General features: G+C 40.9%; 1 protein-coding gene across 19 annotated transcripts in view; it reads left to right on the forward strand.

Annotated features, from left to right (window-relative positions):
* The window catches only part of si:dkey-21e5.1 (potassium channel subfamily T member 1), a 64,554-nt gene that overhangs the window by 29,824 nt on the left and 8,277 nt on the right, over positions 1-26,453 (forward strand). For 11 of the 19 annotated variants that reach the window (XM_034596281.1, XM_034596283.1, XM_034596288.1 and 8 more), the window contains 27 exons: positions 5,032-5,111; positions 6,301-6,406; positions 7,305-7,364; positions 7,485-7,533; positions 7,756-7,815; positions 9,614-9,688; positions 9,986-10,069; positions 12,272-12,366; positions 12,894-13,074; positions 13,593-13,757; positions 14,303-14,439; positions 15,693-15,756; positions 15,952-16,060; positions 16,164-16,272; positions 18,146-18,295; positions 18,383-18,618; positions 18,972-18,992; positions 19,920-20,133; positions 21,271-21,376; positions 22,143-22,315; positions 22,784-22,855; positions 23,261-23,395; positions 23,703-23,814; positions 24,639-24,740; positions 25,263-25,346; positions 25,438-25,566; positions 26,202-26,222. In XM_034596281.1, coding sequence (XP_034452172.1) covers positions 5,032-5,111; positions 6,301-6,406; positions 7,305-7,364; positions 7,485-7,533; positions 7,756-7,815; positions 9,614-9,688; positions 9,986-10,069; positions 12,272-12,366; positions 12,894-13,074; positions 13,593-13,757; positions 14,303-14,439; positions 15,693-15,756; positions 15,952-16,060; positions 16,164-16,272; positions 18,146-18,295; positions 18,383-18,618; positions 18,972-18,992; positions 19,920-20,133; positions 21,271-21,376; positions 22,143-22,315; positions 22,784-22,855; positions 23,261-23,395; positions 23,703-23,814; positions 24,639-24,740; positions 25,263-25,346; positions 25,438-25,566; positions 26,202-26,222 — 2,929 coding nt within the window. The remainder of the gene's footprint in view (positions 1-5,031; positions 5,112-6,300; positions 6,407-7,304; positions 7,365-7,484; positions 7,534-7,755; positions 7,816-9,613; positions 9,689-9,985; positions 10,070-12,271; positions 12,367-12,893; positions 13,075-13,592; positions 13,758-14,302; positions 14,440-15,692; positions 15,757-15,951; positions 16,061-16,163; positions 16,273-18,145; positions 18,296-18,382; positions 18,619-18,971; positions 18,993-19,919; positions 20,134-21,270; positions 21,377-22,142; positions 22,316-22,783; positions 22,856-23,260; positions 23,396-23,702; positions 23,815-24,638; positions 24,741-25,262; positions 25,347-25,437; positions 25,567-26,201; positions 26,223-26,453) is intronic. The other 8 variants (XM_034596285.1, XM_034596291.1, XM_034596296.1 and 5 more) reach the window with 3 other exon arrangements.

Consider the following 26,453-nt stretch of genomic DNA (forward strand, 5'->3'; position numbering starts at 1 on the left):
TCTGTTAGTGGTTTTAGAACAAAATGCTGCTGGGGTTGTCTTGGCCCTTAACCCACAGGGTGCACATACAGGGTAGATCCTCCCTGTGCCTTCCGTGCACTTACTGTATGTATAGCAGCTTACAATGTATGATTCTCACAGAGGATCTGAAATGACCCACACTTGTGTTGATCCTGTCGCCCACTGGCCTCCTCGCTCCCATTACGATGGTTATGTTCCCTTCAGCTCATTATAATACAAACTCTTCCAGTTATCTCTTGAGATTTCTGGCTTCAATATTCATTTGACAAAGCACTTCCATGTCTGGATTCAAGCCCATTTGACAAATTCTGCAATGTACTGAGTTTATTGGACAAGAAGGACCTTCACTATGGGAAGAGCACAGTGGAACAGCAGCAGGCAAAAACAAACCTGCCACGGCTTTTTAATATTCAGGTCCAAGTGTAATATTTTTAGAATCCCTGCAGCTTTTATATTAGGCACACGTCTGAGGGTGGTGCATGGGGAAGTTTCTATTTTCAACTGCTTGTTTTGTCAGAGGGGAACAGGACCATAGAGTGAGTTTAGACAATAATAACAATAATAAAAACTGTAGACTCTCAATTTCAAGGACTGCTGTAAAACTGTTTATAAGACAAGATGTGGTATTGTTGCTCTGTGTTGTTTCACTGCCCCTAAGTGCTTATTAAAAATCATGAAACAACATGTTTAACTCTTGCAGCCTAAATCAAATACAGTTGGGTTGATAATTTCCACTTTGTCACTTTGCTAATGTGATCCAGGTTTTTCGTAGGCCATGTATAAACCACTTACTGTTCCATTGTTAGCATCTTTGAGCAACTGGACTCACTGCGGTTCAGCAAGTCAGATAGTTTGGGGATAGGTCGGCCTGAGAGGGATCCACCCGTTAGATCCATTGTTGCTAAGGAATAAAAGGATGCAAGTGTTGTCTGCATTTGTAGAAGCCTTAGAAATGGACAACCTATCTGTCTTCAAATGCAGCCTCAGAAGGATGCAGCCCCTGAATTGAGGCTCCACAATTGACTCCGCCTTTTAGACAACTAGGTATGATTTAGATTTCTGTTCTGCAGAATCATCGATGCACCGTTTCAGGGCTGATCAGTGCTGTAGCTTCCTCCCACAGCTTCCATGATCATCTCATTCCCAGGTGAATCTCCAATAGGCTGATACAGGTGTACCACCTGTGCATTCACCTCATCCCTGCAACAGATAGCCCAGATGGCACAGAGCATCTGGTGGCTCTTTCACAATGTTTTCTTCTTCCAGCACAAGAATGAACGCAGACTCTGCTCTGTCGGCCAGATTGTCCCGAGGTCACAAAGCTCTTTGACCATTATTTACTGAGTCTACAAAGCAGTTGTCGTTGCTCAGTACCTCTTTAGCACTGGAAGCTTCATCACAGGTCCCTCACACCCTCAGTCTTTCTCTTGGGTTGCACTTTTCGGATGCTTTCACATTACATGTTCTGAATGGCTGCTACAAACCATGTAGACTTGTTAGCTAAGGACATGAGGTCATTTGATGCATTTATTATTCTTGGATTATGCCTAGCCTACAATCTTTGAACTTAGGGAGGCGACTATTCTTTTGCTTCCTAAAAAGTACCAGGCTGGTGTCTGGCTCCTTATTATTTATACTCCCGGTGTTTATATTTGACAGCTAATGGCCATAGCTTGGTGGTGATGGTTTGCAGACTATAGAGATGACAAAGAAAAGAGTGTGAGTGCTTATAAGGTATTGTTGTTGTTGGGCTGCATTTACTGTGAGGCAAGTGTGGAAGAGATTTTTTTCTAGTCGTAGTTGGAAGTACAGTGCCTGTTAGAGATTTATGTCATCCCTCACCTTCTTGTACTTGTTTAATTTTGTGAATTTTCACTGTTGACCCAGTATGGAAATGTATGAATTGAAGAAGTGTAGTACATTGAAGTTATAAGAGAGGAATCTTAATTTGTATTATAGAGATTGACTATGAAGATTTCTGGATAATTTTTTAGAGCTCACAAGGATCTTTTTATTTGATTTATGACTGTCCAGTTGTAGAGATTAAAGTCTTGTAGTGTCTTAGACAGTTTTTAATTGCTAACTGTTCTTACTAGAAATCATTATTGTGAAAAGAGATGGACTCTGACTGTGTCAATATTGCAGTTTGGTATAATCGACTGATGAGGGAAGGACGAGTGAAACCGATTCTGTGATCTTTTTCATGTTTGGAGATAAATTATTTCACACAAATTCAATCATAACATTCAAGCCCTTTCTTGTTAGCTTGTTAAACCAAAGTTATAACAATTGATGAATTGATCCAACTTTTTAATTCATCAGATAGATGTTGAAACATTTGACTCAGAACCATAATTGTGAACCATCAGTGTCTCTAACAAAGTTCACAGCAATATATCCAGTAGTTGTTGGGACAGTTCAGGAAGACGTCAGCATTACTGCAGTATTTTTATTACTTTCAGAAAAGTTGCTTGATGATAATAAATTGTGTCTTGTAAACTGTATTTTGAGAAACGGGTTCAATTTGCAACAAAACCATTAGGAACTCAAAAGTCACAATAAATCTAGTGCTGGAGCTGCTCGGTTGGCAACGGTACGAAAATGCTTGGCCATTTTTTCACTTCGATAAATTGCGATGGAGCGCAGAGCCAACATCCCCCAAAAAAAGTTTCTCTCTCACTAAATATACTTCGTTACAGACTTCACTGCATGTGTTTCATCTCTCATTCAGATGAGCAGGGAACGCCTCTCATTAAAATATTATTAGAGGGGCCGTGCTAAGACATGATTATCGTCACCCTCCCCCCCCTACACGGACACACAGAGAGAAACATGGCACAGTCACTGTTTTACATTATAACTATCAATTAGTTTTGAGTCACAATTTAGGTTTTGCGTACGGATACCTGTAACTTCTGTTTATTGTTCTAACAGCTCTGTCAGTAAATATGAATATGCATTAGCGATCGTTTGATTCGCCGTCATTGTTTTGAAAATGGTGTATTACTGCTTCTCGGATGATGGAGCAGGCAATAACATTTGGTGCATGCGTTTGTCATTTAGCTGCGTGTTTGGTTAGCTTGGTGTCACAGGGCTGGGAGTGTGTGATTGGCTCCTATGGGGAAGAACATCTCATTTGTGCATTGCCTCGTGTAATTCCTCGTACTGGAAATGCAGAGAAACGTGACTGAACATTTCCTGCCTCTGAAGCTGTCTCCGTGGTGATAAAGCCAGAAGAGGGGGAGAGGAGAATGGTTGGAAGATGGTGCATGTCGCGTGTTCTTTCTTCCACCTACACACTTTATCCACATAAATATATATATACATTCATACATACCTCCCTTAGGAGACAGCAGCTTTAATTGCCTTCCTGCTCTCTCCTCCCTTTTCACCCTATATTCATCTTGTCAGACAAAGAGGACTCCGAGGGTCCATCCTCTAACCGCGAGGACATTACTTTCCCTCCATGCTCATTAGCGAACATACATTACAGAAGCTGTTAAGAAGCCCCTCTCGCCACCTGTATTAGTCTAGGACACCTACAGTAGCTACATTGTTCATTTGTACTTGCAGTGATCATCAGGTCAGCTCTCCAAGGCCATTAAAGTCCATTATACCTGCTATAAAGTTTGATAGCCTTGGATTTGTCACGGGTAGATGTCACTGGTGAAAAGGCATCACATTTGAAGTACTGTAGTTTTTAATTGACGCAAGTGAATTATTAATGAGCAGGTATGTGTGAGTGTGCTCCCTTATTTATATGGACTAAATAGTCCACTCAAGTGTGTAAAGTAATGTGTATATAAAAGATTAAAATTGAAATTATCAGCCCCCACCCTTGTGCCTGTGTCATGCACAGATTTACCAATTTGGATTAATTTCCTAGTAGAGCAATTAAAAACCCTTAACCCATCTTAAAGTCATGATATCATGTCTTTCAGCATCACCCCTAGTGCACCATTAAATTAATGTGAGTGTTTGGAAAAACTAGGTCTAGATTTATGTAATAATCTGCATAATTGAACAAGTAGCAGAGCTGCACATCAAGCTCATGCATTTGAGGCTGATACTGTTGCATTGTGACTGACGGTAAATGGAGGGTAACAGGATTAGTTAGAAGAGAGGTTTCCTGAGCTGCTTTTCCATAAAGCACACGAGAAACCCTCAGCAAACACAATTATGGCAATTGCACAGTTAACATTTCCGACAGTGTGTTTTTATTGTCAGTAGGATGTAGGAGGAATAGATGCACAGAGTCGGAAGCAGTGTAAGAATGTGTCCTCAATATTGTAGCAGAAGAAACTCAGATATTACATTGGCACCGGTATCAGGGTTTCAAATGATACCCAGCCTGAACACAACCATGAGACACGTTTACATGGACACCAGTATTCTGATATGAACCAGATTAGGTCAATAGTCAGTCACTGCCAGGTAGTCAATCGAATTAAGATGCATATGTTAACCTTATTTGCATTATACGGACAAGTATACATCTTAATTGCATTGTAACATCCTACTGGAGATGTCATAGCATTTTTTGCGGCGTTGACACGTCAGTTACCAACTGGTTGACGACACGTGTCCTGGGTTCGAGTGTGAAAAGGTGACGGGACATGAGTCGTAATCACACTTTGCTCTGTACCATGTAAACAGGAATATGAAGGGAATATTCTATTAGCAACCGCAAAGGCCCAACAGTCCACCATGAAACCACATTTAAATATACTAGATCCACATTTTTATTTGGATCTGCACCGTATTGCACACACTCATAAACATCAATCTTCTGCCTGTTTCCTTTTTCATTTATATCCATGAATTATTCTCTGAGAAATCGCCCTACTCAGTATTTTCTGAATGCAAACACGTCTTTTTCTTACACGTACTAGTATTTGCTGTGCAATGTTTGAATGAGTTTTGCCTGGGGCCTCTGAAGCAGTGTTTTTCTCCACAACCATCTGTTTACTTTCTATAATGACATGGTGTCACTGTCGTCCCCCCCCACAGGGTGCAGGTGGAGTTCTACGTGAATGAAAACACCCTCAAGGAGAGGCTGAAGCTTTTCTTCATCAAAAACCAAAGGTCAAGTAAGTACAGCCGACGGGGGAGCATCACACCGTCCTGTTGCCAGTGACGTGCTCAGAGATGAACAAAGAAATAAAAGCATATTGTAGGAAACTGCAGCCAGTGATGACGCATATATTCAATTTCTGTCTCAGTTGGGGTTGTCATTATCACATTATATGCCTCACTGTAAATGACTATTCTTGGGTGTGCACGCTGTGGCCCAGCATGGACGGAAGAGGACAGCTCATTTGTTGAGAGAAGCTGCCGGGCTGCAGTGTTTTTCTCTTCAGGAGATAAGACTGGCAATGCCACATTTTAGACAGAGACGCTGGTGCAGCTCTGCAGTTTGGTGCATTGTATGGGGAAGCCTCTTTTTTGCACTTGTACTTGTGAAAGTGTCCTCTCTGGGATCTTTGTGTCTCTCGATAAAACATGTCGTCGACATATCCTTGACACTGACGTGGGCTGATGTGACTGGCTCTTCTTGTCAGAGTCACTAACGGGGAACAGTCTGTGACACAGAGCAACAGAGTCTAATGAAAATGTCAGTCGTGGCTGCAGGCGACTGTTGCTCTACCCCATTGCATCATTGTTTGTGTTTATCCAGTTTCAAATCATTTTATCGTTAACGCAATCTTCCCGTGAAGAGGTCACGCCACAAGAGATTATTTAGCCGCTGAGGCTGATTGGAAATACAGCTTGCACCACCCTCTGGCCGGCGAGCAGGTTTGCAGCCGAGTTCCTGCTCTGCAATTAGTTAAACAGGAGACTCCAAAATCACTGTTATATTTGTGTAATGAAATTCCACCGGTCATGTATCCTGCTCTGTTGTCATTCGTCAGATTACAAGCCTGTGGAAGTGCTGGTGTTATTTAGTGTTATTCTCTGAGGAGTTGAAAGCTACGCGTCAGGGGAAATCAGTTGTGACAGGGTGCCAGAGCAGCACAGAGCTGTATTAGTCCTGCTCCACAGCTCTGACAGATATACTCACTTTAGGCCTTTCACTCAAGGCTTTTCAAGGCACCTAAACAGTCCAGGCAGCATCACCTTCCAATGAGACAATGGACAGAGTACGTGCAGAACTTTTCATTTAAGTCTGCGAACCAATATCAGCAATTTAAAAAAAAAAAATTAAAAAAAAAGAAGCTGAATCCATGTGATTTGTTGTTTTACAGTTTGTAATTCGCTCCTGCTGTTGTTGCTCCGCAGGCCTGAGAATTCGCATGTTCAACTTCTTTCTGAAGATTCTCACCTGTGTCCTGTACATTGTGAGAGTGTCCCTGGATGACTCCACGGCGGTCAACTGTAACCCATGGTGAGAGTCGCACTCCCACTCAATCTCTTTTTCTGATGTATCTTTTTTGGGATATTTATTTATATTGTGAATGTAATATGTCTTGTTTTGCTTCAGAAAAAAGCTGCTGTTTACAAACCTTTCTTGTAGATGTTGTCTTTTTTACTCTGTTTAGAATTTTTAATGCAATTTATTTTCTTATGCTATTATTTCATTAATTCTCACCTTATTTTCCCTCCAGCTGTTCTTGGTTTGGTTGATTCATTTGTTTTAATTTATCCTTTTTGCTTTAAATAAAATTTCCGTACTATAATTATTCTGAAGGGTTTTGACTTTTGTTCTTGTTGTCGCTCTTTGGCAAATTTGACTGTTTCTTATTTGTGTTTTGTTTGTGTCTTAGAATGTTTCGTTTATTTCCTGTACTTGGCCATATTGTAAATGAGATCTATACCTCAATGTATTTCAGAGTAAAAACGGCAAATATGAAAGATATCAGCGGAGGAGAGAAAAATGTATTTATATGGAAATAGTTTGGATTTTTACACTCAGCAATTTGAAACACTCTTAAGGGGTCATCTCACTGAGAAATATGCCTAAAGCTTAACTCAGCATTGAAACCTAAATATTAACAATGTCTAGGAGTTATTATTAACTTTGTATTATATTTATTTTCTGTGTCTAAAACACAAACAGTGAGTAAAAAACGTGTGAAGTGGCTCCTTCTGTGCAGTCATGTGAAAGTTGTAGATGGTCTGTGTTGTGTTCGCTGCCAGCAGCTTTCAGAAACACATTGAGGTTTGTTCTTTATGGCAGCCTACCAGCTGATGGAAATGCTTCCCAGCAGGCATGTTTCCACTCACTCACACACCTTCAAACACACTCACGCTCCGTGTGCGTTTCCTTTTGTCGCTTTTTTCAGCACCGCAATATGTCACAACAACAGTCGGACAAATACAACAGAGTCGCTAAAAATCAATTGGTAAGTTTCAGTTAAAACTGCATTTATTCGTAACCTGAAGTCTGTTAATATTTTCTGTGATGCAATTAAATGGAGAAGCACTGAGGTCTGACGAAAACCCTTTCTCTTGGTTTTTGACAGGGATCTGATTTTCTGGGTGAATAGACACGAGTGTGTTTGGGCGATACAGGTGAGAATAATAACGCGCCAGTGAAAGTGCACATAAATCAAATTTCCCCCCTGCAGCCACTGGATTTCAACGCAGAATTCAAGGCAATCGCACTCGCACCCATTTATTGGATGAAAGAATTGCCGAGCACACGAGTTCCTGTGTGAGGGTTTAGACGCGAGAAGAGATGAGTTTGCAGTTTCTCGGCTCCTTTTATCTCCATGTCTCCCTTCTCTGCTCCAGGTGACAGTGGCCTTAATCGGTTTCTTGGAGACCATGCTTATCACATATCTCAGCTACAAGGTAAGAAACAGGCCCACGGTGCACAGTTTCCCTCTTTTAATCCATGCTGATGTCTCGCGGCTGCCTGTTTTATTCTCTCTTGTGGGCTGACAGCTTTCGATGTCCAGTCCAAGTGCCAGTGTCAAGGTGCTGATCGAAAACATTAGGCCAAGAGTGTCTTGCTGTAATTTTGTGTGTGATTTAGACGTGACAGACACTTGTAGACACATGTTTTTTTTAAAGAGGATCATAAAGCCCGATAGTGAAGTTTGTGTTCCATCATCTTCTGTGCACTGAATATTAAAAATTCACAAAATAAGCAAGGGTCAGTTGAACTGTGACATTTCTCCACTGACAGTGATCTTTGCCCCTTTTGTATATGGCAATACACAGTTTCACCAGATGGACTATGAGCCTACAAGTTCACGCAGGTCAAGTCCGATTTATTTATAACGCACATTAAAAACACAACAGTGAGTTAAGATAAAAAGATAAAAAAGATAAAAAAGAAAGTTGTGCAGATAGAACCAAAAACATTGTAAGATGAAAAAATGAATAGGCACAGAAGATGAGATACAAGTAAATCTAAAACATGACGTTAACAATAAATTACATTAACAGATTCATAAAACAGAATGCACAGTCCAGTAAAACATTAGAAGTGCAGCCTGTAATACGACCAGAGTCACATTAAACCTCTCTGATACAGTAAAAGTTGTTTAAGCTTTTTGGGATGGGATTTATTAATACACTTTCTGTTTTGTGCTTATACTTTATTTAGATCTTAAGGCATTTTAAAAGAAAATACATTGTTTGCATCTAAATAAAACCAAGATAAATGACCTTGGGATTTAGGGACATGTGGACGAAACATGCACAAAGAGACCTGTCATGGCAGGACTCGGTCTCTAAAGCCGTTTATCTTTTGCTCGGAAATATTAGCTCTCGCTTTAGCTCTTCTGCTCTGAGACTGGCGATGTCTCGTGTTACTCCTCAGATTACAGCTCCTTCACCTTTCCTAATCTTTTAAAAGGTAGTAAGGTTTTGATTTAATACAATATATTGTTCATCTTGTTATGTCCGGATATGTCTTTTTCATTTATTTTTTTTTCCCTCAGAGGTTTTTAAAAATCGTTTCCATAACTCTGTCTTAGATGGAGAATCCAAGTCGTGAGGCCACCTTGTCATTTGAGCTGCGGTTTCAATTTGCTGTTAGTTCTCAGGGGGGGTGGAATTAGCCGCAGCTTCACTCTCTTTCACCAAAGGGCCAGATAATACAGTATTATTAATAAAGTCCATGTTTTGCCAGTGGCCACAAAGTACGGTCAGTCTTAAAGCAAATTTAATCTGTTGGAAAATGGCTTCCCCTCTTTCCCAGGCTGACATTAAATGAATAATAAAGCAGGCTTGTGGTTTCTAATGAAAGTTTTTTTATATACCACCTCTAAAAGCAAGAGCAGGTAATTTGGTTTTACATCAGGAAGGATGTGGTATGTGCTTTAGAGACAGTTTGATTTAACAGTCGCTAATATACTTCACAAACGAACGCCTGCTTTGACTGCTGAACGAAAACAGCTTAAAGAGGAGTGCTGTTTTTTTAACCTTGCCCTAATCACCACTCCATCGTGGCTTAAAGCATCAATAACCGGAGATATTGCTTGTATGATGTTTATTTTGCTCACCCATGAAATTGTAACACGGCCTTACAGTTAACACCATTTTGAACCCGTTGCTGTCTCGCAGCTAATCACCTCCATCGGTCATCTTTACTGCAATTACATTCATTCGCTGAATTGCTTTCCATCAATTTCATTTCCAGGGGAACATTTGGGAGCAGATCTTCAAGATATGCTTCATATTGGAGATGATCAATACAGTGCCATTCATAATCACCGTGAGTAATGACCTCGGGACAAGTTCCTTTCTTTTAGGCACTAGGTCATTTTCTGATTGGATTCTTTGAGAACAAGTCAATAGGGTCAATGCTCCAATGCTTTTAGGACCATATTCCAGACCAGAAAATAATTAAAAGCTAATTAAAGCTAATTAAAAAATATATAATTGTCCTGTTTGTAATTTCTCTCTATTGAATATATAGATTTCCTATTGTGTCCCCTGTGTTTTAACTGATTTGTCTTACACCGATAAGTTTCTAATCTCTCTTGTTTCCTTCCTTCCTGTGTTCTTCAAGATTTTCTGGTGTTCATTGAGAAACATATTCGTCCCTGTGTTTCTTAATTGCTGGCTTGCCAAAGGTGCCCTGGAGAACATGATCGTGAGTAGAAAGTTATGAACAAAGTCTGGATGCATTGCAAAGAAAAGAGCGAGCGGAGATGTGCATGTTTTTTTTTTTGTGTAGTGCTTTGAAGGAACATTATCCATCCTGTTGCCGCCATTCTGGAGGTCTCCTGAAGCTCCAGGAGTAACACTGGCTGTAAGAGCCTGAGTGGTTTTATACAATTTACAATTTGTCTGAGCAGAATTCAATTTGAGAAGGTGAATTTCTTGCCTTGCTCTTTAGCCGACACTGTCATGAACACATCTAATTTCTGCACAAGGCAACGCCGTCTTTTTTAAGCTGATGTTATTGGGTACGTTAGTGAGACATTGTTAGTATTAATGCTGGTTACTTTGATAAATCAGTGTACTGGGTTAGTTGGCTCTTAGTTGGCAAACACCAGCGATTCGTTCAAGTGAGAGGAATAATTAAATGTTTGGAGAATGGCCTTCTATTAACACTTGTGTATCTATGCAGTACTGGAGAAGAAAGAGCACTGTGGTATTCATGACTCTAACTCCTGCTTCTACAACAAAGAGCCGGTCAGAGCTAATCACTTTCGGCTAAACTCTTATAGCTCTAAGAAGCTAAACTCTTACATGCTGGGTAGCCAATGGACCGTGTATGTACCAAGCTAGTCTTGATTGGGGAATATAAAAATGTGTATATTTTCACTATGTATCGTTGCTCTGCAAGTGACAAAGCAGTGTTGCTTATGAACTTACTCTATGCTCAGACGTCCGTTTCTCTCCACTGGCTTTGGGTGTTTTTATCTCGGGTTTGTTCCCACACTGTCGCGGGCGGGCGCACAAAAAATGGAGAAGTGCATGTTGAAGTTTGAGCAACAGCCAGGGAGCTGGCAAAAAGACTTTAGGCAACAAAAGATCTGGGATATCTTGGTCCAGTCAACACGGTGTGAAATTAAACAGTTTTCATCTTCATATATAATGGATATTGTAACAATACGAAACGGGTTTAACTGAACTGAAACGATAAGATAGGCTGCCGATAGGATCATGTTTTTATAATGACCCACAAATTCCAACTCAGGCTGTTTATGTTTACTTTCAGACTGTAGAAATATTCCAGCCGTCTTTCTCAGGTATATACGCAGGGTTTTATCTGGATTGTTACCTAGAGGACTGAACATTGCTCAAATTTATTCAATTGATCTGCGTTATCCCAGCAGCTGCAGTAGCTGGTGTTTAGTGCTGCAGCAGCAACATGGGCAAATACCTAATACACTGGAGACCTATAATGAGGTACAGTGAAGTTATGAATTCTTTTTACAAAAGGGACCACAGCACATTTTTAAACAATGCGAGCAGACAGAAAACGAGGCCAGTGCAGGCAGAGCAAGACAAGGCACTGCAATGCAACACAGGAACATAGAAACAATAGCATCAATTATACAACAGCATCAACTATCGTATCACTATTGTGCAGGTGCTACCATATAGGTGCAAAGTCTGGCAGTACATGGAATTCGAAGCAATTAGATGGTATCCAGCAGGCGTAGCGTGTCCTCTCGCTCTGAATCAGATCACTACAGTGTAATGGCCTCACACCAAGACGGTAGTTGGGCAGATGGTAGAATCTGAGGCCAGTGAATGGAGGTGATAGCGGGTGGAACATAATAACAAGGTGCAACTGGAGATTGAGTCGTGAGCTGCTACCTTTCGAGGTGGACAGGATGCTATAGGAGAACGCACAATGTGGACAGGGTACAAAAACGAGTGACTGAAGAGAAGTGGAACTGTTCTCAGACCAGCCAAGTTATACATGCTAGCAATCTGTTCAGGTCAAAGAAATCTCAAAGGACCAATGTTTAGGTTTCATTTGTGTTTCATTAGTGTATAATCACCTGTTGTATTGCCTGCCACCTTAGAATCAGTCCTGCGTATCTACTTTACTCTAACCAAACACTGACTCAAGAGGTGGACAGGTTTTTGTTACCTGAAGGCCACCGTAGGTTCGCTTCGGCAGGTGAGGGATTTTCAGTCGATTGCAATTTGACACTAAAACATGCACACTGAAACTTGAGTAAATCTGAAAACATTAAGTGAATTTCTAGCAGTGTTTTATGTGGTTTTTGAGACCTGAACGATGTTATTTGTAATCCAGAAAATACAAAAAATAAAATTGAATTCCCAGTCACTGGTATTTATGACTTGTATGTGTCTGTGTTCATCTGTCCAGAATGATTTCCATCGAGCCATCCAGAGGACCCACTCTGCCATGTTCAACCAGGTGGTCATCCTCATCTGCACCTTACTGTGTCTGGTTTTCACTGGGTGAGTGAACGTCCTTGAAACACATCTCTAACCATAGAGGTATCCGTGGTTAGTAACATCCTGTTTACTGACCATCAGTTCAAAATCTGATCCCTGAACCTTCTGGATGCTTTGTTGTATTCTCTTATGTTGCATTTATATCTTACAAAAAAAGTTTTGAATTGCTTTGTTTGTTGAAAGGTGCTGTACAAGTAAACTTAATTACAGATTGAAATCCGGCACTTGAGAGCAGACATGGTCTGCTCTTAGCTCAGTGGTGGAGTCGGATGTGAACAGCTTGAGTGGCAAAATGAAATTAGACTGAAGAGCGACAAATGTCATTATAAAAGACTGAGGAATACTGAGGAGGAGGCTGACTTTTTGTGAACTTTGATCTCGGGCAGATTGAATTCTGATACCGTGCCCACCAGGCAAAATCGTTAAGACCGAAGCCTCATTCAAATATCTCTTCATGCGTATAACTTTAATTGTCTTAACCTGTGGGAGACGTACCTGACGATGTTGTTGAATAATGTGTTTTTCTGCAGAGCTTGTGGTATCGAGCACCTCGAGCGAGCTGGGAAGCCCCTGAGTATTTTTTACGCGTTATATTTCTGCATCGTCACCTTCTCCACTGTGGGCTACGGGGACGTCACGCCAAAGATCTGGCCGTCCCAGCTGCTGGTGGTCATTCTCATCTGCGTTGCCCTGGTGGTGCTCCCACTGCAGGTACAAAGCAAAATCATCTACAAGGCTCCTCTGATAAAACACTGATGTCCTATCTTGTCATATCAAAGCAGTGTTTCCCATTGGTTATCTAGACTGTGGCGGCCCGCCATTTTCTACTTTGTCCCACCAAAGCTTCATAACGAACCAAAAAAAAAAGTTAAAAAAATCTTTAACTTGATGTTTTTCTCCGTTGCTACATTTGTTTGCTGAAGAAGTTTACAAATCTCACTCAAAACTCTGGGCCAAGTCATCCTGGGGCACACTTGCTTAAACCGCCTGCTCACTGTTTTATTCATTTAAAAAAAGAAAAATCTGAATAACCTGACGTGTTTACTCTCCCTGCAGAGCAAATTGGGTGAGAAATCTAAATTAGCTCCTGCTGCAAATTGCCGCGTCAGCAGTTTTATGCTCCAGTGCTTCCACCATCTGTGTCTAGGCAGCGAATCTGTCTTTCTTTTATTGCTCATACAATTCCTGCTGCTGTTAACATCACAGCAATGCTGTTGTCGTTGTGTCAGTTTGAAGAGCTAGCATACCTGTGGATGGAGAGACAGAAGTTAGGGGGGAACTACAGCCGCCACCGGGCCCAGACGGAGAAGCATGTGGTGTTGTGTGTGAGCTCGCTGAAGATCGACCTGCTGATGGATTTCCTTAACGAGTTCTACGCTCATCCCAGACTTCAGGTATAGTGGAAATAACAAATGCCCATGCTCCTGCAACTGGAGTCGTGACGTCCCACTTTCTACTTCTTGTTTCCACCATCAGCTTTGAAATGGTTGTGATGAGATAAATGACAAAGATTATAGTGTTTCAATGTGATCAGACCATGAATGTGTGTGGTGACCACAGCGTACAGGCAAGGCAGGGACATGTCTGAGCTTCCAAGAGTATAACGCTGTTCCATCGACATTAGATGCAAGAGAATATTTGATATTTAAAGTTTAAAGGCTCTATATCAATTTTCTCAGTCTCCTGTTCATGCTGATGGATCAGCTCCTGCATGAGTCCATTACACACCGTGTTCTGCCAAAGTTAGAAACACTTTGGTGTTTTTCCATTAGAGACATTTCAGCTCGAGCAGGTTTGTCTGATCTCTTCTCTCTGGGTTCTGAAGTGGGCACGTCTCAGCCAAGCTGTAACTTTTGAGTGCTGCGTATTCAGCCAGGTATATTTAATGTTTCATGGGGATTTGAAATAAAAAGCACCCATTGTCTCTTTTGTTGTGCAGGACTATTACGTGGTGATTCTGTGTCCGACAGAGATAGACATTCAGGTTCGTCGCATCCTCCAAATCCCTCTGTGGTCCCAGAGGGTCATCTACCTGCAAGGATCCGCCCTCAAAGACCAGGACCTCATGAGGGCCAAGTGAGTGAAAGCATTGGATTCTCACATTTAATCAAACAGAAAAAAGGCAAAATCACATATGTAGTTGTGTACTAGTTATGTTTTTAGCAGATGTGAGTGTCGGTGCATCCTTGAGGATTGTCCTTAAGGATCCTTCTGGATTGTCGCTGACATCTCGGACTGATTCAGTACAATTATCTTGTCTGTCATTGATTGATATCAACTAGGTTTCAATACCAAGTTCTTAGGTCATTCTTAAACATTCATATCATATTCTTTAAAGAGCATTGTATAGCGTTGTCTGACACATGCGTCTGTCTGTCTGTACGTCCGTCCCATTCTCATGAACACTGGGTGTCACTAACGCCTTCAGGGAAATTGTTTTAAATTACTGGACAGATATTGATGTAAAATGTTGTGAGGTGGTTATTGCAGGTAAATTCATAGTCTGTATTATAATCTCTCTATAAGAATATGTTTAATATAGCTAGAAGGGCACTTTGAGTTAATGGCCCATACCCCCACCATTCCCCTTAGTTTTAATAAAATCGGTTGTGTTCCGTTTGCGTAATCCTGCTAACAGGAAAAACAAACGGTAATGACAACATTACCTTCTTGGCAGAGGTAATATTAAGTGTAAGCCCTCCACCTGCGCAGAGCCATTTAGAGGGAAGTTAGATTGTGAAGTCCATTTGGTTGACCTCTATTTACACATCGGTGTAATAGGATTTCATCGTGCATTTATCATCTGCTCTTATCACAGGCCACATTCACACACCGCAATAACATCGGTTCAGCTCCGGCTCCGTTAATGTGACATGTTGTTGCACCAGCATCACCAGTGTGTGGTTCCCTGATTTATGGTTGCTTTGGGGGGATCGTTCAGCTTATTGGCAGATGTTGTTTTCGCAGCAGGGGGATTAGATGCTAGTGCAATTTCTTTCGCAATAATATGTAATGGATGAAATCGCCCAGCCAGGTGAGCTTTATAGACAAATCACTGCTGCTTTTCTGAAAGCTTTTTATGTTTATCATCTCATACTCTGGATCCCATTGAGTTTTCTGTCTCCATGAATGATGGCGTGATCTGCAGTCTCATGTCAACGAACAGCTAAGTCGTCATGCAAGACTTGGGCTGACTTTTCTTTCATTATCATCGGACATGAGCATTCATCCTTGACTTGTTTCCTTAAAGCATTGATCTCTTTAAATAATGAGTTTCCTGTCCCTTTTTTCTTATCCGTCTTTCTGTTTGTCTCTCTGTCGATACTCAGGATGGATGACGCTGAGGCCTGCTTCATCCTGAGCAGCAGGAACGAAGTCGACCGAACTGCTGCTGTGAGTCTCATCCACGGGAATTTGTCGAAGCCGTTGTAAACTCTGTTTTTATATCCAGCATAAAACCCTGTTTAACGTTAGAGCTACTGATTGTGATTCAAGTAAAAGTATTGAGCGCACACTGAGTCTCTGAGGTAAAACCTTTAAGAATCAAGTCTCTGGATGAGTAAAAAAGATCCTTCTCTCGTCCCACAGGATCACCAGACTATTTTAAGGGCCTGGGCTGCAAAGGACTTTGCTCCAAACTGTCCCCTCTACGTCCAGATTCTCAAACCAGAAAACAAATTTCATGTCAAGTTTGCTGGTACGTGCAGGGAGATCACAGAACTCCTGAGATACAGTCATTTTGTCTGTATATTAGAATTTATAAACCAACTTATCCTTTAAATGTATCTCATGTCATTCAGATCATGTAGTTTGTGAAGAGGAGTTCAAATATGCCATGTTGGCGCTCAACTGTGTGTGTCCGGCCACGTCCACCTTAGTCACTCTCTTGGTTCACACCTCCAGGGGACAGTGAGTATTTCTTTACCTTGATTATATTTACTTGATGTGTTTATTTACTGTCAGTATGTACTTTGATTTACTCTTATACTCAATATATACATAAGCAATAAATAATTGAGAATTCAAATATTGCACAATAGCCGCTGAAATCTCAAAACCCAACTTAAATTGGAAGCCAGTGAGAAGAAGTTGGTCTTAAGCAATGATTAAAATTGTTTTTTTTGGTCTAAGCAGTTATGATATGAACAAGTTAGCTAGTCCAGTGATTGGAGCCACTGCAAACACCTGGTCACCTCTATTTTCGAGCCTGTATCTCGGGACATCAGGAAGCATCAGTTTGGTAGAGCTGAGTTAGAGCATCTGTCTTTTGATTCCTGCCTCCTCCGGTCCGCATGTTGAAGTGTCCTTGGGCAAGACACTGAGATTTTCTGATTGATGTAGAATGTGCTTCATATAGTGAGCGCTGTATGAATGTGTGTGTGAGTTGGTGAATGTAGAATGTAATGTAAATCACTTTGAGTGCTCGTGAAGATTAGACAATATAATGCTACCCATTTTATTACCTTGTGAGTTATGCTCCTGCTCATTCTCACTAAGTCATATTCAGATGCGGACAGATTTAGTTGGTTTGCTTCCACCTCACTGAAACAAAGCTCCGTTCTTTTTTAAAAGCCCTTTTGTCATGCATACCTGCAAACCTTCGAGTGGCAGAAGCAGAAAGAAAACAGAGAAGCCGAGCAAAGAGCTGAATTACTGCTTATTCTACAAAGATCTTATACTCAGGAGAAAGTGATTTGTACCCTATAGAAGTGGAGATAAATAAGTGGGGACAATTGTCTTCAATTACTATCACTGGTGAGAAAGTACCAAACAAACCGCTGAGAAGCATAGAAGTCTCATTAAGAGCTACAGAAGGGGCTTTGAACCTATTTCAGTAGATCTCACCCAGACATAACATATTGAAAACTAACCAAATGTTATTGGTTATTGTTTATAAAGGTTTGTCCGCTCACAGTTGAAAGCTGCACTGTCACCACTGCAGGGACTTGTCACTGTCAAGTCCCTGCACATTACACAGTTCTTAAAGCTATAAATATGGCTGTGCCTTTCACTTTCTCTGCAAAGGGACCGTTGTTTCTTTACTGCTCTGCACAGCAGAGACAGAGAACATCCATTTTAACTTCCATTATGGGAACCTGTTCTGCCCTGGGGCTGTGAATGTGACAGGAATGTGGCTCTGTGGCACAATTTTTTATTAAAATGATTAAATGGATGAAGATATGCGGCCACAATAAAATGACCTCAGTTTTTTTTCATCGCTTTAGTTAATTATTGTGATTATGTCTACATCGACACCTGTAATCTGGCTATTGACCTTTCAATTATGATGCTTATATGATTTGCTAAAATATTAAAATTCCTGTTTACATGTGACAGAGCATGACCTTATTAGGGTTAAGTTAATCAGAACATGCTCTTTACATGGCAGCTTCTTATTCAGACTGTCTTAATTGGGTTAATATAAGACGATTGCTGCCCATGTGAAGAGGGACTAAAATGTAGGAAGCTCAGGAGTACAAGGTCAGGAAAGGTCATATTCATCGTCTCATGGGGTGATGAGAGCTTCTGAGTTGTAAATGAAGTCTCATTTGATGTAAAGGTGCTTTTTGTTTGACTGGAATCGACTCTTGGGCTGAAGCTGAAATAAAATCTGACAAATTAATGCAACAAAGTTTTACTCTTACATCCAATTTCAGCCTTAACTCTACTTTTCTTTTTAAAATGGAGCTGCTTTTTGACAGCAGTGCCTGGAAGATATATGACTCTTCAAGTTCTTTTTTAATTCAAGTCATAAATATTCTGATAATGCTTTTTTTTCCAGGGAGGGGCAGCTGTCACCTGAGAACTGGCAGAAGATGTATGGGCGCTGCTCGGGAAACGAGGTCTACCACATCCGTTTGTGTGACAGCAAGTTTTTTGGGGAGTATGATGGAAAAAGCTTCACCTACGCCTCCTTCCATGCACATAAGAAGTTAGTGGAACTTTCACACTCCATGATTCATCTCATTCCAGTGGTTGCTGTCTTTCAAAGTAAAACCCATGTGTCTTTACCTCCCAGGTACGGTGTGTGTTTGATCGGAGTGAAGAGGGAGGACAACAAGAGCATCCTCCTCAACCCCGGCCCCCGCCACATCATGGCTGCCGCGGACACATGCTACTACATCAACATCACCAAGGAGGAGAACTCCGCCTTCATCTTCAAACAGGAGGAGAAGCACAGCAAAGGTCTGTCCGTCTCCGGCCTCTACGACGCCCCCTCCAGGCTGCCCGTGCACAGCATCATCGCCAGCATGGGTGAGAGTGAAAACCCGGACGCAGAACAAATAAATGATATCAGTAGATAAGCTAGTGATGATGAAAGCAGACTGGAAGATGGAAGATCATGTTTGCAGTTTGCACAAGTAACGAGTCAGGTGGCAGATGCTTGTGTTTGATTGGCTGAGAGGGTTTTCGTGTAAGAAGAGAAAATGGATGCTTTGTTGTTGTTTATTTACTCCGAGCTGCACTCACAGCGAACGCTTCTGAGCGGGGGGGCTGCCTGGGTGTGACGCTCTCACTGACTGTTATGCATGAACCTTTTTCTTACATGCTTTTTTACTTTGACGGCTGAAAATATTGTGTTGTGCTTTTTCTTTGACCTGTGAAAGTTGATCAGGCCACTTCATATGGTAAGTTTGTGCATGGCGCATCACTTTCTCTATCTTATTGACTACTTTTAAAATGAACATTTATAGTTTATTGTTGTGGCACAGGGCCATTGATGTTTTCATCTCTGTTCAACTAACACTTAGATCTTTTGTGATATTTGTTTTCAGAAAAATCAGTTTTTATCTTGCATCTGATATACATGATATTTGTATGGTACATAGACATCATATTACAAACTAGAGCCCAATTGATTTATCTATGAATTGGCTGGTATTAGCCTTTCACAGACGTATCAGTATCAGTGTTTGCCGATATGTGCTGAAAATCTTTATTTAAAGAATAAACATTGCAGAAAATATGTCTGTTTATATTTTACATGCAAAAAATATTTTTCATTCCTAAATTCAAATTCCAAGTTGTGTTTTATTTGTAATTTATGTTCTGGACAAATTGATGACGACATCTAAGGAATTATATATATATATATATATATATTTTAACCCCCTAATATCAGCGTCTACCCCAAAAAATCCATATTGTTCGGGCTCTATTCCACTGATATGATGTAGGCTAGTGGCATAGTCTGTGAAAAACAAAGTGTCAGCGCTGCCTGCATGCCATTCGTAAAGTACAAGGACGTGATTCAGAAAGCAATACATTCTCTCCTCAAGGTCAAGCAGCTGAGCTCAGGGAGGTGATATGGATGTGGGTGGATGAGATGCTGAAGCAGCATGTATATGGAATATATTATATCCAATATGAAAAGGGCTTTTTCCAGCAGGGGAATGTTGACTGAGATAAAGTGGTCTTGGTCTCATCATGTGCAAACATTCACCGTTGACTTTACCGCACATGGCAGTGAAAGTGCTGCACCTGCTGTTTCTTAATAGCCTTCTCGTTTCGTGCTCAGTGGTAAACAGCGTAATAACGTGTTGTGTGACTTTCAGGAACCGTAGCCATAGACCTCCAGAACCCCGATCCGCCCGAGGAAAGCGGTAAGCTGACCTTGCCGACGGAGAACGGAGACGGAAGCCGCAGGCCGAGCATCGCACCGGTCCTCGAGATCGCCGACTCCTCCGCCATTCTGCCCTGCGACCTCCTCAGCGACCAATCGGAGGATGAGACCAACCAGTCAGACGAGGAGGGCTCTGTAGGGTCAGAGTAAGTGTTGTGGATTTGGTGAAAGTGTCACACAAAGTGGCTCCGAGCAGAAAAGATTCGGTGGCTTTGTCGTGAACAGTAGATCTTGTCGTGCAGCAGTAGAAAAGTGAAATGTCCTCAAAGGGCAAGTGTACTGTACTCTGCGTTTGATTGATCTCACACACCCACTCGCCCTTTCGTTGGGTGCAAGAGGAGAGATGGATGTGTTTGAGAATAAGAGTATAATCTATGTGTCATGATGCTGTGAGGTGCAGAGGTGTCAGTGATGAATGTGCAAGTCATGACTGGGTTGTCCTCAATTTCCTCCTCAGTGAGGCTTTAGCTGTGTCCTTGCATAAATCCTGATCCTTCCACTCTCGGCTGTCAACCTGCCAGACTTATTGTCGCCACGATAGTCCAGCGAGTCCAAGGAATCACTTTATCTCAGCAGATTGTTCCCGTCTTCTGTCGCTTTATGTGGTTTCATCGGATGATATAAGTTCAGGACTGGTTCTGGGCAGCATTTGTTGGACCCAGACATCTCTGGGTCTCATAAACTAAAAGACAGAAACCTGCCCCTCCCCACCTCTCAGCCTCTTATTACTGCAATCCATTGCGCTTGAGTAGTTTTAAGGAGTTTTCAGAAGCTGTTGCCAGAAAGCAAAATAAAACTCAAGGTCCCACAGCACCACCATGTGGTGATGGGGATGACTTTTCTCTAAACAAACTCACAGTCCCTCTTATTGGCAAACTATAGAGGGCAGCGTGAGAACGATGAGGGTAATTACAGCTGACATATTACAAATCAGGGGACACACAACCCAATTGACACTCAAAATAAGTCACGATTAAAAAAGCAGAAAACATTGTAATTGTCGGTGTGGTCGGTATTGAACGGGGAAAGGAGTCCTTCAGAATTATAAACACGAGCAATTTGAACACAACAGCTGCAGAAGCTAATTATGAACTGAGAAGTAGAAACAGTGTGATGGCGGCAGTTCGTGGTGTTAAATGGTTTAATAAAATATGGAATTCAGGGTTTTCTTGTGATGTGAAAACACTTCTCTCCCTATGTATCAGTGCTTTTTCTTGAACTCATTTCGAAGGTAGACGGTGTTATTGTTGGATAACAACTAGTAATTGTTTCTCTTCCATCAGTTTTGTGAAGGGCTACCCTCCTAACTCGCCCTACATCGGCAGCTCTCCCACTCTGTGCCACCTCCTGCCTCAGAAGGCTCCGTTCTGCTGCCTGCGCCTCGACAAGGTGAATTCACCTGCAGGAAAACACGTTAACAGCACAAACCCACATCACTTCAAAACACACAGTCAAAAATATGGGTATGGGTTCGATTTATGAGTCCCATATTTAAAGTTTCTCATAATTCCCTGAACATTAGCTGGTATTTATCTCTAAGTTATAAGAAACACTGATGTATGTTGTTACAAATAATATAAAAAAGCTGCAAATATAAGTACTAACTGATTTATAGCTGAGTTTTGAACAAGATGCATTTATATTCAGGAGGTGAAAGATACTTCAAATCATCAACAGATGTCAGGATCCAACTGAGTTTCTCATTTCATGATCAGATTGAAATTGTGCCACCTGGAGTTTTTTAATCATCATTATTATTCCATTATTTTCTCATTTGTGAAAATGAGGCAGACACATCTCGTGTTTATTAAAGCATAAACTGCTGACTAGGAGATCTTTTATAGCATTACACATTATAGTATTATAGTCTGTTTTGTGTGGTGAAACCTGAAACGTAGTCATTTCCAATGCGGCTGAAAACTTTCAGGTGGCTATTTTTGACTTTAACACAAGAATTCAAACCGTAACAATGACAACATACACTTAAGACCTTTTATTAAAATTCCTTGTAAGACTTCACAACATGCCTTATCTTATATGAGTTGGCTGAGGATTGTAGTTTTTAGTAAAACTGTCAGAATTGGATGTGTCTGCTCAGATCTTTGTACAGATGTAAACTGACTGACCTCTGGGTGACTTGTCTCTCTCCGTCCAGGGCTGCACACATAGCAGCTTCGTGGATGCTAAAGCGTACGGCTTCAAGAACAAGCTGATCATAGTGTCCGCTGAGATGGCGGGAAACGGCCTCTACAACTTCATTGTCCCCCTGCGTGCGTACTATCGGCCCAGGAAGGAGCTCAACCCCATAGTGCTGCTGCTGGATAACGCGTAAGACTATTGAACCTCACTGATTTCCCATTACCATTATTATTATTAGTAGCAGTGGAAAATTGGAATCTATGTTTGCCTGATTGTGTGTAAGAGCGTATTTGCATTTTTTATTGGTTGCTTGTGGTTTTGAAATTGATTTTTTTTTTTTAAAGCTCCATTGGTAAAACAACCAAATTGCTTTCAGTAGAAAATTGGAACTATAGCTCAGCTTTTGCTTTTAAGATGTTCAAAAAAACATTTTGCATTATTCATAAACAGAAGTTCTCTGTGCATGAGGAAGTATACGCATGTGTCCGCACCTTTTTGTTCTAAATCACGATGGGTTTCATTAACTTCAGAGCTCTGCAGAGAGCCAGGGAAGCTTTTTGGAAATTACAAAAACAACGTCGTCATCTTTTACTGGGTGTCTCACAAAGAAAATTAGTCTGTGCTGCTCCTTCATGATGTTTCCTGTTTTGCCCGCAGGCCAGACAACCACTTCTTAGAGGCCATTTGCTGCTTTCCAATGGTTTACTTCATGGCTGGCACCATCGATAAGTATGTGTTTGGACTATAAAAACCTGCTCAATCAATTAAATAATTAAATGATGTTAATCTCAGTAGTTTTTTACATTTTTAATACAATACAGATTGTCTGCAGCTGCAGAACATTGTTGATTTCTCTTCAACAATAAATGTATTCACAACTATCCAGATTATGCTAAAGTTTTTGATGTTGTTTGGTGAATTAATCTTTCAGTATTTTCCCAATGTTTTTTGTTAAACCTGCCAGTAAGAATAATAAGAATTTATCTCAAATATGGAAGACCAGAGGAGATTTCTTGCTAAGTTCCCACAAAAGTTCCTGCAGTAGAAATGCAACATATTGATGTTGTACTGTTGCTATCAAGAGGAGACGCTGTGTTTCATGACATGTCTTGAATTAACACACACTGTATTTAGCCTGGACAACCTGCTGCAGTGTGGGATCATCTACGCCGACAACTTGGTGGTTGTGGATAAAGAGAGCACCATGTGCGCTGAGGAGGACTACATGGCCGACGCCAAGACCATCGTCAACGTCCAGACTATGTTCAGGTACAGAGACACAGATGTGCAGGGTAGAAACGCACAATAAACACTTGATCCTGTCAGTGGATGTTTGTGCACGAGCTGGAATTTGCTGGATTCTGCTTCATTTTTTTCTCAGAGTAAATGTTTGTTTTTCTGGACTTTGCCAAAACGGAGAAGGAATTTGTCTCTTTTCCAAAGTTCTGAAGCTGCTCTATAATTCAACAGCTGAGAATTAAAATCATGAATCACTGCCACACCAGATCCCCCCCCCCCCGAAGCACATCTCATCTCTCCAGTGACATCCCTCTCTCTTTGTCTCCACCACCCTCAGGTTGTTCCCCAGCCTCAGCATCATCACCGAGCTCACACACCCGTCCAACATGAGGTTCATGCAGTTCAGAGCCAAGGACTGCTACTCTCTCGCTCTCTCCAAGCTGGAGAAGGTAGGTGCTTCTAGGAGGGAGGACTCGTGTTGAGACGCCCAGGCTTTGACTCACTCTCCTGGATGAAACTCTACGATCACTTCCATGTTTCATCCGTGTGTCGAAAAAGACAAATCATAGCTGTATGATAGAAGATAGGTTGTATCGCTGTAATGGTTTAAGAACCTCGTGTTGTACAGTCAACTCCAAATATTCTTATTTATAGGTTATATTATACTTCTGTGCAAGCAGCAGCATTGTGGGAATATTTTTCCATCCAAACTCCTGTTGCTTTTTTAATTATTTCACAAAAAACACACATGAATACATGGACAGAGGCCAAAACTTGTTAAATGTTGATTATTATGTTTGGCATTTTTTAGCAGTAAACGTATTGAATCTGTTCCAGCAAAATTGATCTGCATATTTTTCACTTTCCCCCAAAATCAAGTCGTAGTTGTAGAAGTCGTTTTATAAAATATTTTGTTAAATCTTAGTGCTTTTCAGTGTCTGTGTGTGATTTTCAGTTCTGTAAATGAAGAGAATAAAACACGACACCATGAACTGATGAAGATGATCAGTTGTATGTGGACTTAAGGAAGAAGTCCAAGAAGTGACAGTATATAAACCAAACTTAGTCGTAGCTTCAACTTTCACAATCCTTAAAAGATGTATCGCTGGAACCAACTTGTAAGTTTTAACTGATGGAAACCAACAGGCCACTTCAGTCTCTTTGACGATGTAGCACAAGAGCAATAGTTCAGCATTGCAAAAATGATAAAGTGAGATTTTAACATCTTGTTGTCGCTCTGTTTCTCAAATGTTTTTATCTACTTTATTTCCAGATAGAGCGAGATAAGGGCTCCAACCTGGCCTTCATGTTCCGGCTGCCGTTTGCTGCAGGCAGGGTTTTCAGTATCAGCATGTTGGATACGCTGCTTTACCAGGTAGGACGGCAGACTACTGAGGCTGTACTTAGGTTTTTTTATGGATGAATAGATTCAAGGCAAACATCAGTCAAGTCTTAAAAGGTTGTGCAGCTACATTAAAGTATCACAAAGCAAGTAAAGGGCTGAGAGGTTTGTTGGTATTTTTACAAATAAAATAAAAAGATGTTCACTTACAATGAAAAACATGGGATCGTTTTTAAATAATTGAATAGACCTGATTTGCTCAAGCATATATTTGTTGAAATGCTTGAACCCTTTCAAAGTTGTATTGTATTGACATCACCTTTTGTCCTAATATGTTCAGTTCTTAAGCTTCTGTTACTCTATGAACTACTTTTTTCCTATAAAACAACTTCTGCTGCATTTTGTTTGCTTAGAAAAGTGCTATAAAGATATTATTAGATATTATTTTATGAAAATAGAAGTTAATTAAATGTCTAAATGCAGTTGTCTGTACAGGTTGTTTGCAGCTGGGCTCCTCTGACTTGTTCATCACCGTCCTTCTCTGTGTTCTGACAGTCATTTGTTAAGGACTACATGATCGCCATCGCGAGGCTCCTGCTTGGTCTGGACACGACGCCTGGCTCTGGGTACCTGTGTGTTGTAAGTATAGAAGTCATGTGTCTAATCGTTTGATTCCTACAGATGAAAGCGGGATTTGTGAATAGACTGGATCGTTGCTCTCTCTCCTCAGATGAAGATCACGGAGGAGGATCTGTGGATCAGGACTTACGGCAGACTCTTCCAGAAACTGTGCTCCTCCAGCGCTGAGATCCCCATCGGGATTTACCGCACCGAGTCGCACATGTTCTCAACCTCAGAGGTAAGATCACTTTCAGATGCTTCATTTCAGATAGCTCTCTTTGGCCTCGGCTGTGGCTTCTGGTTTTGCCTTGTTCTCACCTAAAGCCTTTTACCTCCGCTTTTCTATTTTTGTTATTTCCTCGCTTTGTATCTTCTCTTTTATTTTATTCTCACCTAAAGCCTTTAACCTCCATTTTTACTGTCATGTCATTTCCTTTCTTTATTTCTTTTATTCTCTCCTCTTTCTTTTGTTCTCTTACTTTCTATTTTCCTTAAATTGTTTTTCCATTTTGCCTTTATTAATAATCTGGTTTATTTTAAGGATTATCATGACAACAGGGAAGGAAATTAACATGTTTGGACATCACAGGTTTGGTGCTTACTAGCCAGTGTGATTATTGAAATAGAAACCAGCCCCTTAATGATCAAATAATTTGGCAGCTTGTATATGAGATTTATAGAGAAAGAGAAATAAACCTACTGGCTGGTGTTAATTTCCCACTGTTAACTGGTGATAACATAGTTAATCCACCATATTAACTATTTCATGTGCTGAATTTTGAGGCCTTTAATTATCCTGTTTGCTTTGGATGCCCCCATCTTTCATTGCATCTCTTTTTGTTTGGATGTCTGTTTGTCCTTCTCTTGTTTCAGTCCAAGGACAGTTATGCACAGGTAAGGGACAAACACGCTTCTTTATGATTTCAGTTTGAACCTCCTCTGCTTAAAGTACGCAAAGATGGAAAATACCTTAATGGCATTTTTCTGGCAATTATTAATATCAAAAGTTCGTAACCGTGATTTATTTGAAGTGTCTGAAAATGGCACTTGTAATGTCCATAAAGAAAGAAGTTTGTTTTTAATGTCATACAGAGAAGTCGTATTCAGCATGAACACCGTGCTCTC

The sequence above is a fragment of the Hippoglossus hippoglossus genome, chromosome 9 (genome assembly GCF_009819705.1).
Source record: "Hippoglossus hippoglossus isolate fHipHip1 chromosome 9, fHipHip1.pri, whole genome shotgun sequence".
NCBI lineage: Eukaryota > Metazoa > Chordata > Actinopteri > Pleuronectiformes > Pleuronectidae > Hippoglossus > Hippoglossus hippoglossus.